Source organism: Malania oleifera, chromosome 7 (assembly GCF_029873635.1).
Source record: "Malania oleifera isolate guangnan ecotype guangnan chromosome 7, ASM2987363v1, whole genome shotgun sequence".
NCBI classification, from domain to species: domain Eukaryota; kingdom Viridiplantae; phylum Streptophyta; class Magnoliopsida; order Santalales; family Ximeniaceae; genus Malania; species Malania oleifera.
The window spans coordinates 15,230,093-15,245,362 of record NC_080423.1 but is presented as its reverse complement, the minus strand read 5'-3'; the positions used below and the strand labels follow the sequence as shown (position 1 = coordinate 15,245,362).

Below are 15,270 nucleotides of genomic sequence, written 5' to 3'. Positions count from 1 at the left end.
ATTGAGGGCTTTAGACATGTACCAACTTTCTAACTTTCACTAGATAGCCGCCCGAGAATCTTCCTCCATCACTTGATAGAGAATTTCTTCAGCCAAATACAAGCGTATTGTTGACGCTGCCTTTGCTTTCAAATCTACCCATGTTGTCTCATCCACTACTTCTGGTTGAGTATCAAGCAATGCTTTAGTCATTCCTTGTTGCATTAGAATATATTTCACTCTCCTCTGCCATAAACCAAAATTTCCAGTTCCATCAAATTTGACAACGTCAAATCTTGCAAAAGATGATCCCAATGCCATAACAACTATACTTTGAGACCAATTTGTTGTGATATGGATCGTATAATGAAGATGCACAGCGGAATAAACAACAAGTAAATACAAATAACACACACACAACCAGAACAAGATCAACACAAAGATTTATGTGGTTCGGCAAAGCTTACATTCACGGAAGCAATGACACACAAATTTCACTAAGGAAATCAAAATGTACACAATACACTTCTATAATGATCATCTCTTTTCTCAAAATATGCCCATATGACATATATAGAAGTTCCTCGGAGGTTTCCCCTCATTTGCCCAACCACCCAATGTTCAAAAATTCAAAATTTCATAAAACTGTCGTAGTCCAGGCACCTCTCGTTGACAAACACAGAGTCTCGTCGACGAGACCAAGAAGACCCTTCGTCGATGAATACAAGGCTCTCGTCGACGATGCCAAAAGTATGAAAATTTCCTGCTCTCGGTAATTTTTCATCGACAAGCTTCAGAACCTTCGTCGACGAACCTATTTTGTTCCCTCGTCGATGAGCATATGCTCTCGTCAACAAGTCCTGCTATGCTGCCTTTTCATGTTTTTTCTCCTTCCTTCTTTGTTTATAAAAACAGAAGTATAAAAGCCATAAATAACATACTAAATCTGATTGTAGTCCTGTTCTGAAGAGAGAATAGGCATTTAAACATCAAGTGGCTTCACAAATTCACTATTGTCACCATTAGGCTGTTGGAATCCCACATCTTCTAAATGATTCTAATGATTATCTCCATAGAACAAGCTTTGGTAGTACCCCCCATAGGCATTGCCTGCAAGGGACCATGTGTGGCTAAGCTTGTTGCCATTGTTGTTAGGCCCATTAACAATGTTACCACTCGCCTTCTTCGCTACGATCCTCGCGTCAACCTTCTTCATCTTTTTCTCTAGCGATATGAGTAATTCTTGCATCTGTTCTTTCAAAAAAAGTGTCGAGCTGCTCGTCCAGTGTCAGGTACTTGACTTGGCCTTTCTTTTGTGCCTTCGTGAAAATGGTCGAGAGACCGAAGCATCAATTTCTTCGAATGTCAGCCGCTTAGGCCTGGTACTCATTGAGGAGGGCTCGGACGACTTTAGGTTCTAGAGGCCAGGTTTCCGTCATTGTCGAGACGACACCACCGTTCTGATTGGCGGCCTTGCTGTCGGTTTCAGCGTTGTACAGGATCATGCAGGCCTTGATGTCACAAAGAACAGAAAGCTCGTGTAACTTCTTGACCAAACCCTTCTTTCTCTTTTGGAAAGTCATCTTGCGAGATTTCTCGTTGGGAATGAGTTTTGGCGGCAACTTCGTGCAACCCATCTCAATTCTTTTCTTACCTGACAAAACATATATAACAAAATTTCATATTTCTCTTAGAATTTTTTATATGTATAAGTATAAAATAGAAATTTACAGAAGCAACGAAATAGAAATTTGAATCATGTAAGGCAGCAAAGTAAAAAGAAAAAAAAACAATAGCAACAACAACAACAAGGGTTTTGGTCGTAAAAGGCAATTAAGGATGAGAAAGCATGGCTTTGACTAAAAAGAGGAGAGTATAGAGGGAGGTACGTACCAATATGGAACGGCTGCAGCCTCCTTCAATGTGTGTCCGTCTCCGACACACAGAGAATTTGATTTCCTTTGCAAGGAGGAGACGGAGATGGATATAAATACAAAGAGATCTGTTGAGATTAGGGTTTCCTAATTCCCACTCCGGACTAGATTTGAATCTTGCAACTCAAACTAATTACCAAAAAAGAAAAAAAGATTTCAATTGAAAAATTAGGAAAGTGCGTGCCTTTCTCAAGAAATATATATAAGCAAATTCAACTAGGTTAGTGCTCTTGCATATTTTTAGCTGAAAGCTTTTTTTGGCTGGGTAAAATATTTTTAAATTAAAGGGTAAAATAGATGTTTGGTTCTTTTGAAGGGAAAACTGATCGGCCGTCTGGTTTGTAGAATTGTTTGTATTAATTTTACTTTCATGTTTGTTTTTGAAAAGAAAAAAAAAAATGTGTAGTGATAATATCATATTTTTGGAAATTCTATTTGGCTAACTAAAAAATAATAATTTAATAGGAAAAACATGTCAATTTTTTAATCAAATTCACAGAATTATTTGTATTAATTTTAATTCCATGTTTGCTTTTGAAAAAAAAAATGTGCATGTGGTGGTAATATCATATTCTTGGAAATTCTAGTTGGCCAATTTTACGAAAAAAAAAAAACTCTAATAGAATGTGTCAGTTTTTTTTTTTTTAAGCAAAAGCTTTTGAATTCGTTGAATCTAAATTAAGCCCAAAGGCTCAAAGATTTTTGTTCTTGGATATAAGATTTTCGGAATGATAAAGAAAATGTCTTATTTTATGAATCATACAATACTCAAAATCCTAGTCAAAAATCAAGTTAAAACTATCAAAAACAAAATTTGAAAAAAAAAAAAAACCGCTAATTGCATGTTCAAAGAAAATATATTTGCAAGAGTCGGTTTCATTCAATATATATTGCATTACATATTTTACAAGTAATAAATATTATGTATTTTTTGTTCATATTCATATTCATATTGATTGATAAAATACATGAAAGATAATATCTTTAATATACGAAACATATCTTCCACCTTGATGTAGAAAACAACTTTTCAAAAATCAATTAATTCTCAAAAAAAAAAAAGACTAAAGAAACATTGCTTCTTTTTCCAAATTGTTTTTATACGGATTTGAGAAAGCGATGCCTAAACTATCAAGCATTAGTATTATATGACAACAATATTTTAACAGAATTCATAACTATAAATCATTTTTCTTATTTTTTTAGAAATAACTAATTTCATGATTGAACATTTGGTTAAATAGTACTTAATTATACAAAGTAAAATAATTTGTTTGATCTCTTGGCTATATGTTAAACCAAAAAATAAAATAAAATAAATCATCACCATTTGTGAGTATGATTGTCATTCCATCTCAAAGAATAATACTAAACAAAAAGTTTCAATTAAGCATCCTAACCACAAAATGCTTGCCCTTTCCCGCCTTAATTGTATGAATTAGTTTTTTAAACTCTTATTTTTTTCGAAGGGAGATTCTAAATCTACGGATAAATTTTTATATGGAATTTTTACATAGTGAGTGACTTCTTCTTTGACCTAATTTGGCATTTTGGAGTGTATAATCGAAAGAGTTTGCTATTTTTATATTGGATGGAAGAGAATTTTGTATAGTTCAAGTTCAATACACGTCTCAAACAAAACCATGCTAAAAAGTAATTCTTATTTATTATTAAAATGAAGTTAATGTATTTGGAGTTTAAAATGAAATATTGTTAAAAAAAAATAAAAATGGTGATAACTGCAAGCCAAAATAAGAAGAAAAAAAATGCTAATTTTAATGAAATATTGTTAGAAAAAATTATCCCATTTCCATTTGGTTACCCCATATACCTATATGTATATTAGTGTCACACATTGTTTTGGTTAGTTTGTCTTTACACTTGTGGTACTATGGCCCTTGTCCATCCTTTAAACTAAAGTTGGAGAAACAAATATGTTAACAAAAATCATACCTTTATAAAAATGCACGTTCATTCAACAATTGGGCGAAATATTTCAATTTGCAAATCTCTAGAATTTAATTAGATGGCCACAAAAAGTAAATTTGGATCTATTTAAGGCTTCGTTAGTATCAAGGATTTTTAGAGAGAGAGAGTTTAATTTTTTTTATTATATTTTTCTCATTTTAAAATATTATTAACACAAATTTAACAAACACAACTAAAAATTTAAAAAAAAAAAAATGAAGGTTAATGATATGTAGAGTAAAAGTTGATTGATTTTTTGTATATTTTATTACTCTTAAATCTCCCCCATGTAAACATTAATAATAATAAAAAATAACTTTTTCCCGTAATTTCTTTTTCTTTCCTATGTAATTTCTATGTTTTCAAAAGGTGCCTAAAATAAAATATAAAATAATTTTTGAGAGCTTAGGAAAAAACCAAGCTTATTTGTTTGTAGTGTAGCTACAATGAGAAATATATAAAATAATCTTTTGTTGCTTAGAGGAGAAAAATGGGTAGCATTATTGTAGATCGTTGCATGCAAATTGAAAACAAAATAGCAATTGAAATTTTCACCCTAATCCATAAAATTTCAGACATTAACTATGAAGTGATATTTTGTTGTAGGAAAGAATGACATAAAATAAAATGAAATCAAAATTTAATATAAAGTCATAAATTTGGATTTATGCCATTTGATTGTATTCTATTTAGTTTATAGGTATCAAGACAACTTTAAAGTTCATGAATTGAAAAGAAAACTTCCCTCATCAACCATGTTTGTAGTGTTATCTCTTCCTCACAGAGTGCATACCTCAAGGATATAGGGATTAATAAGAGAAGATTTTATTGATTTCAGTTCTTATTTAGACCTAATTAATTAGGCACAACAATCCTTTTAGACATGAAAAATAATTACAAAACAAGATTTGGAATCTCTAATCACAGATTAGTACTTCAAACATGTTGAATGTGCGACTGTCAGAAGAGTTTATGGGATAATTAAAATAAGATACAATTATGCAATATGGATTTGAATGTCAAGCAAGTACTAAACATGTTCGGAAGATATAAATAGTCAAAATGAGAATGGTAAAGGTAGGGGTTTGTAATACCTACTTGCAATAAGTTAGTCAAATTCAGTGGCAAGCTATTCAAACTTAACTTCCTCCACAACTTAATTCTACTCGAATTCAAGTCAACCTCAAGCTACTCAAATAGTTTAAAAAGTCAAGTTTAAGTTTTATCATAGTACTTGCAAGCCTCAATAGATTTTGTAATTTTATTATTTTGATATTATATGGCATGCAATATATATACATTTTTATATTAATTTAATATCACCTTATAACTAGATTGAGGCTAATTGAGTCAAACTAGAGTTTGAATAACTTGCAACCGAGTTTAGCTCAAGTTCAATAATTTTGTTTTAAATTAAAACCTTTTTCTTTTTCTATTGGATGAAATATTTCATTGGATCTAAATTGAGCCCAACCACACCTGAATCATTCCTAGAAAGCTGCTTGGACAGACCTTTCATCTAAATGTATAGATTTGAACAGAATGTATTACATTCTGTTTCATTCATTCCAATCCAAATGTATTATAAAATCAAATTAAGTATATTATTCAAATCTATAAAAATGGAAATCTGCGGAGGGCAGTTTTGAAGCAGATGCTTCAAAACAAAACATAGAATTTTGTTTTTATTTGATGACATTGGGAAGAAGCTCATAATAATAATAATAATAATAATAATAATAATAATAATAATTGCCTCTGACGATTAAATACAGCTTGTAAACATAAGACTTTAGTGGTTAAGAGTTAACATCTGTTTTGCGTGATATTATTTAAATGTAACTACTTGGGAAAAAAATTAGGAAATCCATAAACTACTCAATTCTAAGCAGAATTGTGCGTGCTGATGCAAATGCTAATTCTAACAAGCAGAGAAAGGTATTGTGAGAAACCTCTCCTGAAGTTTCAATTGACTTGGTCTTCCAAGTAATAAACCTTGACGCATCAAACTGAATGCCTCCAATATGTACTCGCACATAAAAAGATTTTAACATTATAACAATCAAGGCGTCTTAGGCATCTTGGCAGTACATCAGCTTAATAAAATTAAGAAAAGAAAAAATCAGGTTCGTCAGTAAATCAAAGATGATTTGATACCAGTTGCATACCTTTTCTTTTGAGTTTCCATCGCCTCTAGAGCATCCTTCTTCAGCTCCTCCAATTGTGCTTTTGCAATTTTATGCTCCAACTGTTCTTCATACATTGGCAGATCTTCCCTCTTAATACCTAACCTAAAAAAATTAACAAAATAATTTTCCCTTTAGAGAATAAAAAAGATTACCAAACCAACACAGATGTGTCACCTATACACCTATTTAGTGGTTGGGAATTCCCTCTCCTTGTAGTCTTAACACTAGCCACTACCACATCATAAATATGCTTAATGAAATGTAATATCCAGCGCACAAGGTTCCCATGGCTTTAGGGGCCTACGGACGGCGAGATATACAGTGTCTTACCACCATGCTCAGAGAGACTTATTTATGCGATTTTAACCTTTTTGACTTTCAGGTCCATATACATAAAACATCTACCACTTGCTACTTCTAGAACTTCCTTGAGTACCCTATCATAGGCTTTCCCTCTTAGTCAATGAAAACCATGGGTATCCCAAATCATTCCCATTAGAAAAAAAAAAAGGGGGGCCCACACCAAGTGCTTCTCAATAAATCTATAGCCTCTGTAGTTGATATCCCAAGCATAAAACCAAACTAATTTTATCATCTCGAATTCTGTATGATCTTCATTCAGTTTTTTATTCCATTCCATTTCACCACCATTCCATTATGTAAACCAAATGTGACATTAGTCCGAAGTTTCATAGTTGACTCTTAAGTTTAATTCCATAATTGTCATTACAATTTTGACAAATAAGTTTGATCCCCAAACAGAAACAGAACGCTCCCATTTGCTTCCCCTGTAAAATGATCCAACTCTTCCAAGCAACTACATTTGACATTTACCACCACTAGTAATCATGGCATATCCTAGAATTTAGAACCATCATTACAAACACACAAGAGGCCTGAAATTCTACAAGCGATGACAGAAAAATTCATTGAAAACAGTGAATCAACTGAAGTTCAATTTCTACTTCCATGATAAAAAGATATAGGAAAAATTTGGGAAGATAAGCAATTTATAGAATACCCTAGGGACATCCACTTGGGAATATTTGTATCATTCTTCTAGAGCAAATGGAAGAAGTTCAATCACACTGCCGGGGCAAGCCCATCACCACCAGCATTTGAACATTCAACTACAATGCCTAGGTTTAATATACCTGATAAATAAGTTCTCAGTCAAGTCCTTAGAACAAACTTTTTCAGACATCTTTTTTTTTACCAAAAAAAAAAAAAATTTCTAAGTGTTTGTTGTGTTATTTAACAGACTGAATAGAAAATTCATTGAACATATTCAATTTTCGAGACTCAAAAACAGTTAAGAAATACGACCTTACTTCTTGTCAATCTTATCAAACTCTGCCATCAGAAGAGCCATCCCCTTCTTGTCATTCCTCATGAGTGGTCTCTTAATTTCCTTTTCAACTTTCTCCAAAGCATCCATCATCATAGCCTTTGCACCAAGATCATCAGTGAGGCCTCTCCTGCAGGAAGAATTATTTATTATATAAATAAAATGGCAATATGTCATATTAGTAGTGGAGTCAAGTTAGGGAACATAAAATTCAGAAGTTATCAGCTGCAATGTGATGGGCATACAGAGAAAAGCAACAACTATGAAAAATTTGAACAGGACAGGTTCACAAATAACACTTTAATGCAGAAGAATCTAAATATCCCTAAAATAGAACTCGTGAGAAAAACAAATTGTAAAAAGGATCTCGTAGCTAATCAAATTATAGTATGCATAATAAAAGTTAAAAGAAAAATGGTTCATCTCAAGTACATTCCACAAACTTGGGGTCTCACAAGGAATGCCTACCAAAACAATGGGCAAGGAGGAACAGAAGGTACAAATTCCACAAAAGAACATGTGAATTTCTAAAATAGATCATGCAAGACATTGAAGAACAGAATGATGCATACTTTATGCGTATCTCCTTTAGTGTCAGCAGATATGTCTGAGCATTAAAAATGCCTTCCGTTCGGGTTTGAATGGTGCATTGAATCCGTTGGGATTCTGAGAAAAAAATTGCCCGGCAAGAAGTCACAATGGCATAATAATGGAATCATAACCACATAGGCAGCAAAATTTGGATCAAAAGAAAGCATTACGTGCAAATAAAGTGATCTCCCTTGCAAATATGGACCTTATTGTTCAGACAATGATTGAGAATGATACAATAAACTTGTATAGGTCATGCAAAAGACTAATTAACATTAACACTGTAAACAGGAGGCTTACAATTCTCAATTAGTTATCGTAACAAACTACGTGATTCTACATATCCAATCCCAGGACTGCCAAGAGTTCCAACTCAGACTCATTCATTTTAAACATAAAACATAATAAACAGCTAAAATCACCAAATTACATGACAGGTTCCAGCAAGTGAAAAAATTTAAAAATAAAAAGATGGAACACTTTTTTAATCAGAAAAAAGACCTATTGATTGCATATATACCGATTTCAAAAAAATACGAATATTGTGTTAATGCAATACAAACAGCAGGGAGTGCCTATGCTGTTGCATGCCACATGAGATCAAAAACAACACCACCATACTCTTTGCATGGCAATTTCTTTGTCTCATTTGTCCTAAAATGCTCTGACCCTATTGACATCCATGGAGCCAAGCAGTGACGTATTAGACGATGGATGTACTATAATTATTAGAAGTTCCATTTTGAACCTTTTTAATGGCTACCACTTTGAACCAATTATAGCCTTCTGCCATTTTTCATTTTCTCATATTCCACCTAAGATGCATCAATTGTTTATGTTAGCTCAAACATCCTGGGCATATCTTTCAGACTAAACCATGTAATAGAAGTTCTCAATATCAGAGTGGGTGTGCAAACTTCACAATTTAACTTGCATGACATTCAGGACGTTTAATTCATTTATTTTAAGATCCAAGCCACAGCTTAGTAGCGCCAATTTTAATACTTCTATGTTTAGTTCACTTGGAAGTAGATGTTGAGGTTGCCAATGTACCAGCCTATATCAATGCAGGCCTCCTTCAGAGGCATTGGTTCCTTTCTTCATCTGAAGAAGAGGCAGCATACTCAGCAGACAACTCAAACTCGAAGGGTTGAAACAATGGCAACCTCTGAAATGCACAAGAAGGATAAGCAAAAGGTTGGAGAATCAAGCATCACCCTGTTGTGCACCATGCATGGAGCTCGAAGATTTTATTCCTCCACTAATTTGGTGGAATTCCTTCTAATGAGATAGTTGATCCATTACCATTTCAACTATGTTTTAAAGTAATGAAGTGGGAAAGCCCTTAGGAAAATATAGGATTGGTATGCATATTGATACTATATCAAAGCCAATATCGACCTCCTTGAAGGAAACATCTCCCCCCCTTGACGAGTAACATGCCTCACCTATAATATGATAACCATGCCAAGTTTTAGAAGACATGCCTGCTTTGACAATATAATATTTTGCATTGCTTGCTACAGGCTATATCCTCCCTCCCCATCTCTTAGTATTCTCATTAGCACCTCCTTTATAATTCCTTCAAGGGCTTTTTGTTTGTAGAATCAAAAATATTTCCTTGGAATGACATTCTTAATAATCTCATTCTTGAGAATGAGATGCACGTCCTCATGGGAATATTTTTGTTCATACTGAGATTTCTAAGAATGTATATAGGATGCTCAGTGTTTGTTTCAACGTGGGAACCATGTTCAAGAAGATGGCATTATATCTTTGACCTATGTTTAAACAATATATGAAGAATAATCATATTTTCAGCACAAAACCCTACAAAGAATATATACCTAATTAAATCCATGTCTTAAAGATTCCAACCATCGTAAATTTTTTTTTTTTAAGTTTAACATTTAATAATCCAATTAATGGAAATAAATGGGAGCACGTACTGTAGTATCAAATTTCATCCATTTTATTATATTATTCTAACATAATAGCATTATTTTCAATATTTATGGATTTCTAATTTTTTTTTTATCATAATTATAAATTATTTTAAATATAACAATAGCACGTAGCAATACTATACTATGGGGGAATTTATATCAAACCAGACAAAATAGTTGCGGCAGTTTGGTCCAGGAAATAGAATTCCCATGGGAATGAGATTCCTGTGAAACTTAACCATAGAATGGGATTCCCACGTTTTGTGAGAAACTTTTCATTCTCAAGGAGTTTGAGATTTAACGCCAAGTCAACGTTCTAGCCCCAAAACAAACATAGGAGTGGAATGCCATGGATATCACGTTGCTGCAAATGGCGAGCCCAATGCCCCCTCAAAGATTCAATACCACACCTCCACCAAAAAAATAAATAAATAAATAAATAGTTTTATCAAAATAACGGATACAAGAGGAATTTGCAAGAAATTTCATTAAATTTGAACAATAAAAAACAGTTTTGACATTGCAATAGCCGTCTACGAAGTATAGAAGTTGAGCTTACAATATTATCTTTTCTAAGAAATATTTAATATGGGATCAATTAGGCAGAACAACATTGGTCTTCCTTAGCGAATTTGTTTCTCTCTTTTTCCTTCTAAAGCGGGACTGCTTCCATACAGCTCGTACGCACATCAACATTAGCATTTTATCTTAATAAAGTTATAATTCCCAATATGTATTGCTATGACATCAAATTGGATCGGGTATCCCTCCCCCAAACAAAACAGAACATGAGGGAAAAAAATAAATCAATAAAAATGCTCATTCCAAAAAATCAAAGAACACAAGACGACTAAATGCGAAATATATCTATATAAAAAAAAAAAAGCATTTGCTGGTTTATGAATGAAAAACAGGAAGAAGCAACAGTTAACTTACTTTTCCCTTACGGTCTCCATGATTTTTGTATACTGAGATACTGCAGCAGGATCATCCGGGTCCATGGTGATTTTCTCCTTACGAAGTATATACCCAAGGCTGTCTCAAATTTATTCTTAACTTCCAAAAACAATGTTCTTCAACATCTCTATTTCAATTGGAATATAGATTGTAAGATTTTTAGTCATTACGACAAATCATTTTCAAATATCAAACACAACTACACCCTATTAAAAAACAAGTTCAACAATATAGCATGTCAGCCAAGAGAGAGTATCAGAGAAAGTAAAAAAATTCAGAGAGAGAGAGAGAGAGAGAGAGAGAGAGAGAGAGAGAGCAAGTAATCCTAAGTGAGATAAAGACGAGCTCAAGGCAAAATCTCAATCAATCATCCAATTGCCTAGTCCAAAAAACATATGCATATATTTATAGGAAAACAATATAATCCTAAAAATAAAGCAACTGAAAGCTACAAAATAACCCCAAAATTTACTGAAACCTCAAATTAATCAAAGGTTTTGAACCGTTATAAAATACCAAAATTTCAAAAGTTGAACCTAGCCGCCTATTGTAGAAATGCTAAAAGGACAGCGCAATAGCTGTCTAATTTTTCAAATAATTACAAATATATATATATATATATATATGACATTGTTTTCAATTTTTTAAATCTATCTACAAAATCAGGACAACAACACTTTTTTTTTATTGTTTTCAAGACTTTAGATTTCTTGCCTTACGTTTGGGAGCATGGAATCTAAATCGTGGATTTGGATTTGTATGGATTTATACAAAAATTAGTATAAATTGTATTGAGTTTCTTCCAACCTACACAATCAAAATTCAAGCCCTAAAATCATGCTCCCAAACACTATCTTATATAATTTTTGAAAAATTGAAAAACAAGTTGTTTTTTTTATAATTTATTTGAAATCTTGGGAAAAAAAAATGAATTGATCTGGTCAATATTTTTATAACTCTACGGAAAAATAGAAATGAAAAATATTTTCTGCAACTAAACAAACCCCAAAGTTTTTCTACCAAATCAAGGCACCAAACAAAAACAGATTGGATAAAATCATATAAGAAGCACCATCTTATATATATGGTACAGAAAAACAGATATATGGACATGAAGTTAACATTTAGGCCATTCTGCGCAAATAGATGGAATGCCCACACATGCACACATGTGCATAGGACAGTTATTAGACAATCAGTGCACAAAAATCCACTTACCATCCCCCTTGAGAGCTGGGGGAGCAGCTTCTTTGGCAAAGAAACGGACTGGAACAGCGCGCTCCCTTTGCAAAATAACCTGGCTTCCATGCAACTACATAACACGAGAAATATAATCATAATAATTAGCATCCTATGAATATCAAACAAGCGGAAATAGGAATTCCTAGTAAAACAGAGCTTGAAACTAGTAAAAATGGTCTTCAGAGCTGTCATTTCCACATCCTAATCTACACAAGAAGTTTTGGAGATTAAAATGCTGCAACTATGATTTTTTTTTCGTTTTCCAAACACTTCCACCCATCCTAGAACATCATCACAGCCCCCTGCGTCATTCAGGTCTCCCGCCATGTCATCTAAACAAATGAACACGCCATATTATGCCACAAAATTCACAAGCAGCAAATATCAGCATTTTATTTCCCACTAATTTTCACATTCCAATCTAAAATAATCCATCATTAGCACGACTCAAAAAGCCCCAAAAATTAGAAGCATCAGCAGACCCAGCCACAAAATACAAAATATTTTCAGCACAAAATAAATCTGGAATTTTTCAATCAGGACTATTCCAAAAATTCTCAATGCAGAAATCAAAGGCAGAATTAGAAATCAGATCCTTCATAGATACGATGAAAAAGCTTCTCCAAAGCCATTACATTCTTATGCTCAACATTAATTAAGTTCCCAAAACCATACAGACTCCATTCAGAAAAACTAATTGAAGACCCCGAAACCCTAACAAAATTTACAGATTAAGACCCGTGGCACATCGAATTACCGAACCGATCAGATCTTTGAGATCCGAGTCCGCGCGATCCGAAGTCGGAGAATCGGGCTCCGGCTCAGTCTCAGGCTCCGGATTTGTAGCGGTAGAGCTTGCCGAAGACGTGGAGGGCGGTGACGAATCCGATGAAGCAGACGCTCATGACGAGGACCACGGTAGGGGTAATCTTCAGCCCCGGCGCGTCGTCCGTGTAGAATCGGAGCATGTTGCTGCCGGTGCCGCCACCGCCGCCGCTGAAGTTGCCGGAAGCACCGGCAGATCCGCCGATTCGCCGGCGACGCATCCCGGCCGTGGCTGCGGCTGAGCCCCGCGGGGCAGCGCCGACGGGGCCGGGGCGCGAGGTCGAGGACGACGACGTCTGGGATTGGGACGATCCTCTCGCCATTTTCGAAGAGCGAAGACTATCTGTTTGTGTGAGAGAGAGAGAGAGAGAGAGAGAGAGAGAGAGAGAGTAGCGGTGTAGAAGATCCTAATATCACGAGGGCAGGTAGGTTTATCTGTAATTTATAGGACTTTTTTGAGCTAATTGATAATCGTATCTCCCTTTGTAGTCATCTTTCTTAAATTCTAATATTAATCTTTGATAAAAAAATTATTGTAATCATTATCATAATTTTAAAATTTGAATGAGCAACAAAATTCAGTAAATTTTTTGAATCGATCAAATTAGTAGTTGAATTAGCGATATTAATATTATATACATTATAATATGATTATTATTTAATAAAAGATAATATGTTATTGTGGATTAATAATTATATATCAGTTAATTTCCCACTCTGCTATTATATATTTATTTAATTATTAATATCCTTTTTTTGCTTCCTCCACTCTGAGTTTGTTTGGAGAAAAAGATATATTCTGTTATAATGTTTTACCTAGGTTATAAATTTTTGTCCTTTGGGAACATAAAATTCAGTGGGCAACTTAAAATGATTATAACTTGATGTTTAATTATTCAGTATAGGGGCACAAGCTTGTTTCTTTTCTTTGAAAACTATTTCTTTATGCCATTGTGTTTTTAAAGAAATAGAGGATGTGCAATTTAATACTTTCGTCAAGCTGATAAAATGCGTGCATGTGTGTGGGTCTTATCGAGCGATGGCTGTCAGTAGGGGCAGCAAAACGGGCGGGCGGGTCGGGTTCGGGCGGGTCGTCAATGGGTCGGGTAATAAACGGGTTGGGTCATAAACGAGTTAACATTAAATGAGTCACACACATCTCAACCCTAACCCGCCCGTTTAATAACGGGTAGGTCACAGGTCAACCGTTTAATAAATAATTGTATATTTTAATTTTTAAAAATATTTTTATTTTTAAAAATACTTATTTAATTTATTGAATCTTAAAAAAAAAAAAAGATGAAATGGGAAAAGAAAGATGCAGATCGGGGTTTGATTGACTGAGAGAACCGAGAGAGGGAGATTGACCGTTGATGCTGTCACGCTGAACTGAGAGTGAGAGGGAGAGTCGAGATCGTGAGAGGGAGGGGGACGGGCTGTATAGGCACTCAAGCAGACAACGTGCAGTGTGGGTGACAGCGTGCGGCATAGGTGACAGCGACGACGTGCGGTGTGGGCAACGGCAACGACGTGCGGTGTAGGTGACAGCAATGGCATGCAGTGTGGGTGACGGCGATGGTTGGGCTGCTAGAAGCCTAGAACCGAGAGGAGAGGACCGAGATGAGAGGTTGAGAGAGTGAGAGAGGCTGAGAGAGTGAGAGCCAGAGGAGAATGAAGCTGAAGCACCGAAAGGCGAAGGCCAAGAAGAGGCAGAGGAGAGTGAAGCGTAGAAGGCCGAAGGCTCCAAGAGATTAGGGTTTTTTGGTTAGGGTGGAGTCGGTGGATAGTGAGTGATGTATATGATTTAAAGGATCCAAATTATCGGGTCACCCGGCGGGTGACCCGCCCAAACCCAGTTGAACCCGGTTATAAACGGGTCAATCCGTGACCCACCCAATTATTAAACGGGTCAACTTCTTTAAACCCAAACTCGTTTTAAACGGGTGGGTTCGGGTAACCCGACAGGTTATGACCCGTTTTGCCAGGCCTAGCTGCCAGGCCTCCTTCCTGATGTGTTTGTGCACCTTCAATCTTGATCGATGACTATTTGATTCCCTCTTATTTCTCTTATGTTGGGACATTTGGTAAATTCTATTTTTCTATTATTATTATTTAATATTATTAGGCAATCACTTCCCTAAGGTTTGAAAAAAAAAGAAACTTTTTTGAAGATTTCAATAATGTCATAGATCTCCCATAAGATTTCAAAAGTGTCACAAACCTAATTCCATTAGATTTGCCAAAAAGAAATACAAAGAGAGATTTATGTCTTTTTGATAAACCTTAGGAAA

General features: G+C 34.7%; 2 protein-coding genes across 3 annotated transcripts; both read right to left on the bottom strand.

Moving 5' to 3' along the window:
* Nucleotides 1-440: 440 nt before the first annotated feature.
* LOC131159934 (probable ATP synthase 24 kDa subunit, mitochondrial) lies at nt 441-12,655 on the bottom strand. 2 transcript variants are annotated; one of them, XM_058115175.1, is made up of 5 exons: nt 12,131-12,655; nt 10,892-11,039; nt 7,402-7,548; nt 6,050-6,172; nt 441-1,633 (listed from the first exon to the last, which is right to left on the bottom strand). In XM_058115175.1, the coding sequence occupies exons 2-5, from the start codon at nt 10,954-10,956 to the stop codon at nt 1,630-1,632; spliced, it is 339 nt and encodes a 112-aa protein (XP_057971158.1). In that variant the 5' UTR covers nt 10,957-11,039; nt 12,131-12,655; the 3' UTR covers nt 441-1,629. The 2 variants fall into 2 exon arrangements, with proteins under 2 accessions (XP_057971158.1, XP_057971157.1); XM_058115174.1 differs by lacking the exon at nt 441-1,633 and having other exon boundaries at nt 5,914-6,172.
* Nucleotides 12,656-12,732: 77 nt separating this feature from the next.
* LOC131159935 (protein transport protein Sec61 subunit beta) lies at nt 12,733-13,390 on the bottom strand. Its single transcript, XM_058115177.1, has one exon. It carries the CDS (start codon nt 13,300-13,302, stop codon nt 12,982-12,984), a length of 321 nt encoding a protein of 106 aa, XP_057971160.1. The 5' UTR covers nt 13,303-13,390; the 3' UTR covers nt 12,733-12,981.
* Nucleotides 13,391-15,270: the final 1,880 nt, after the last annotated feature.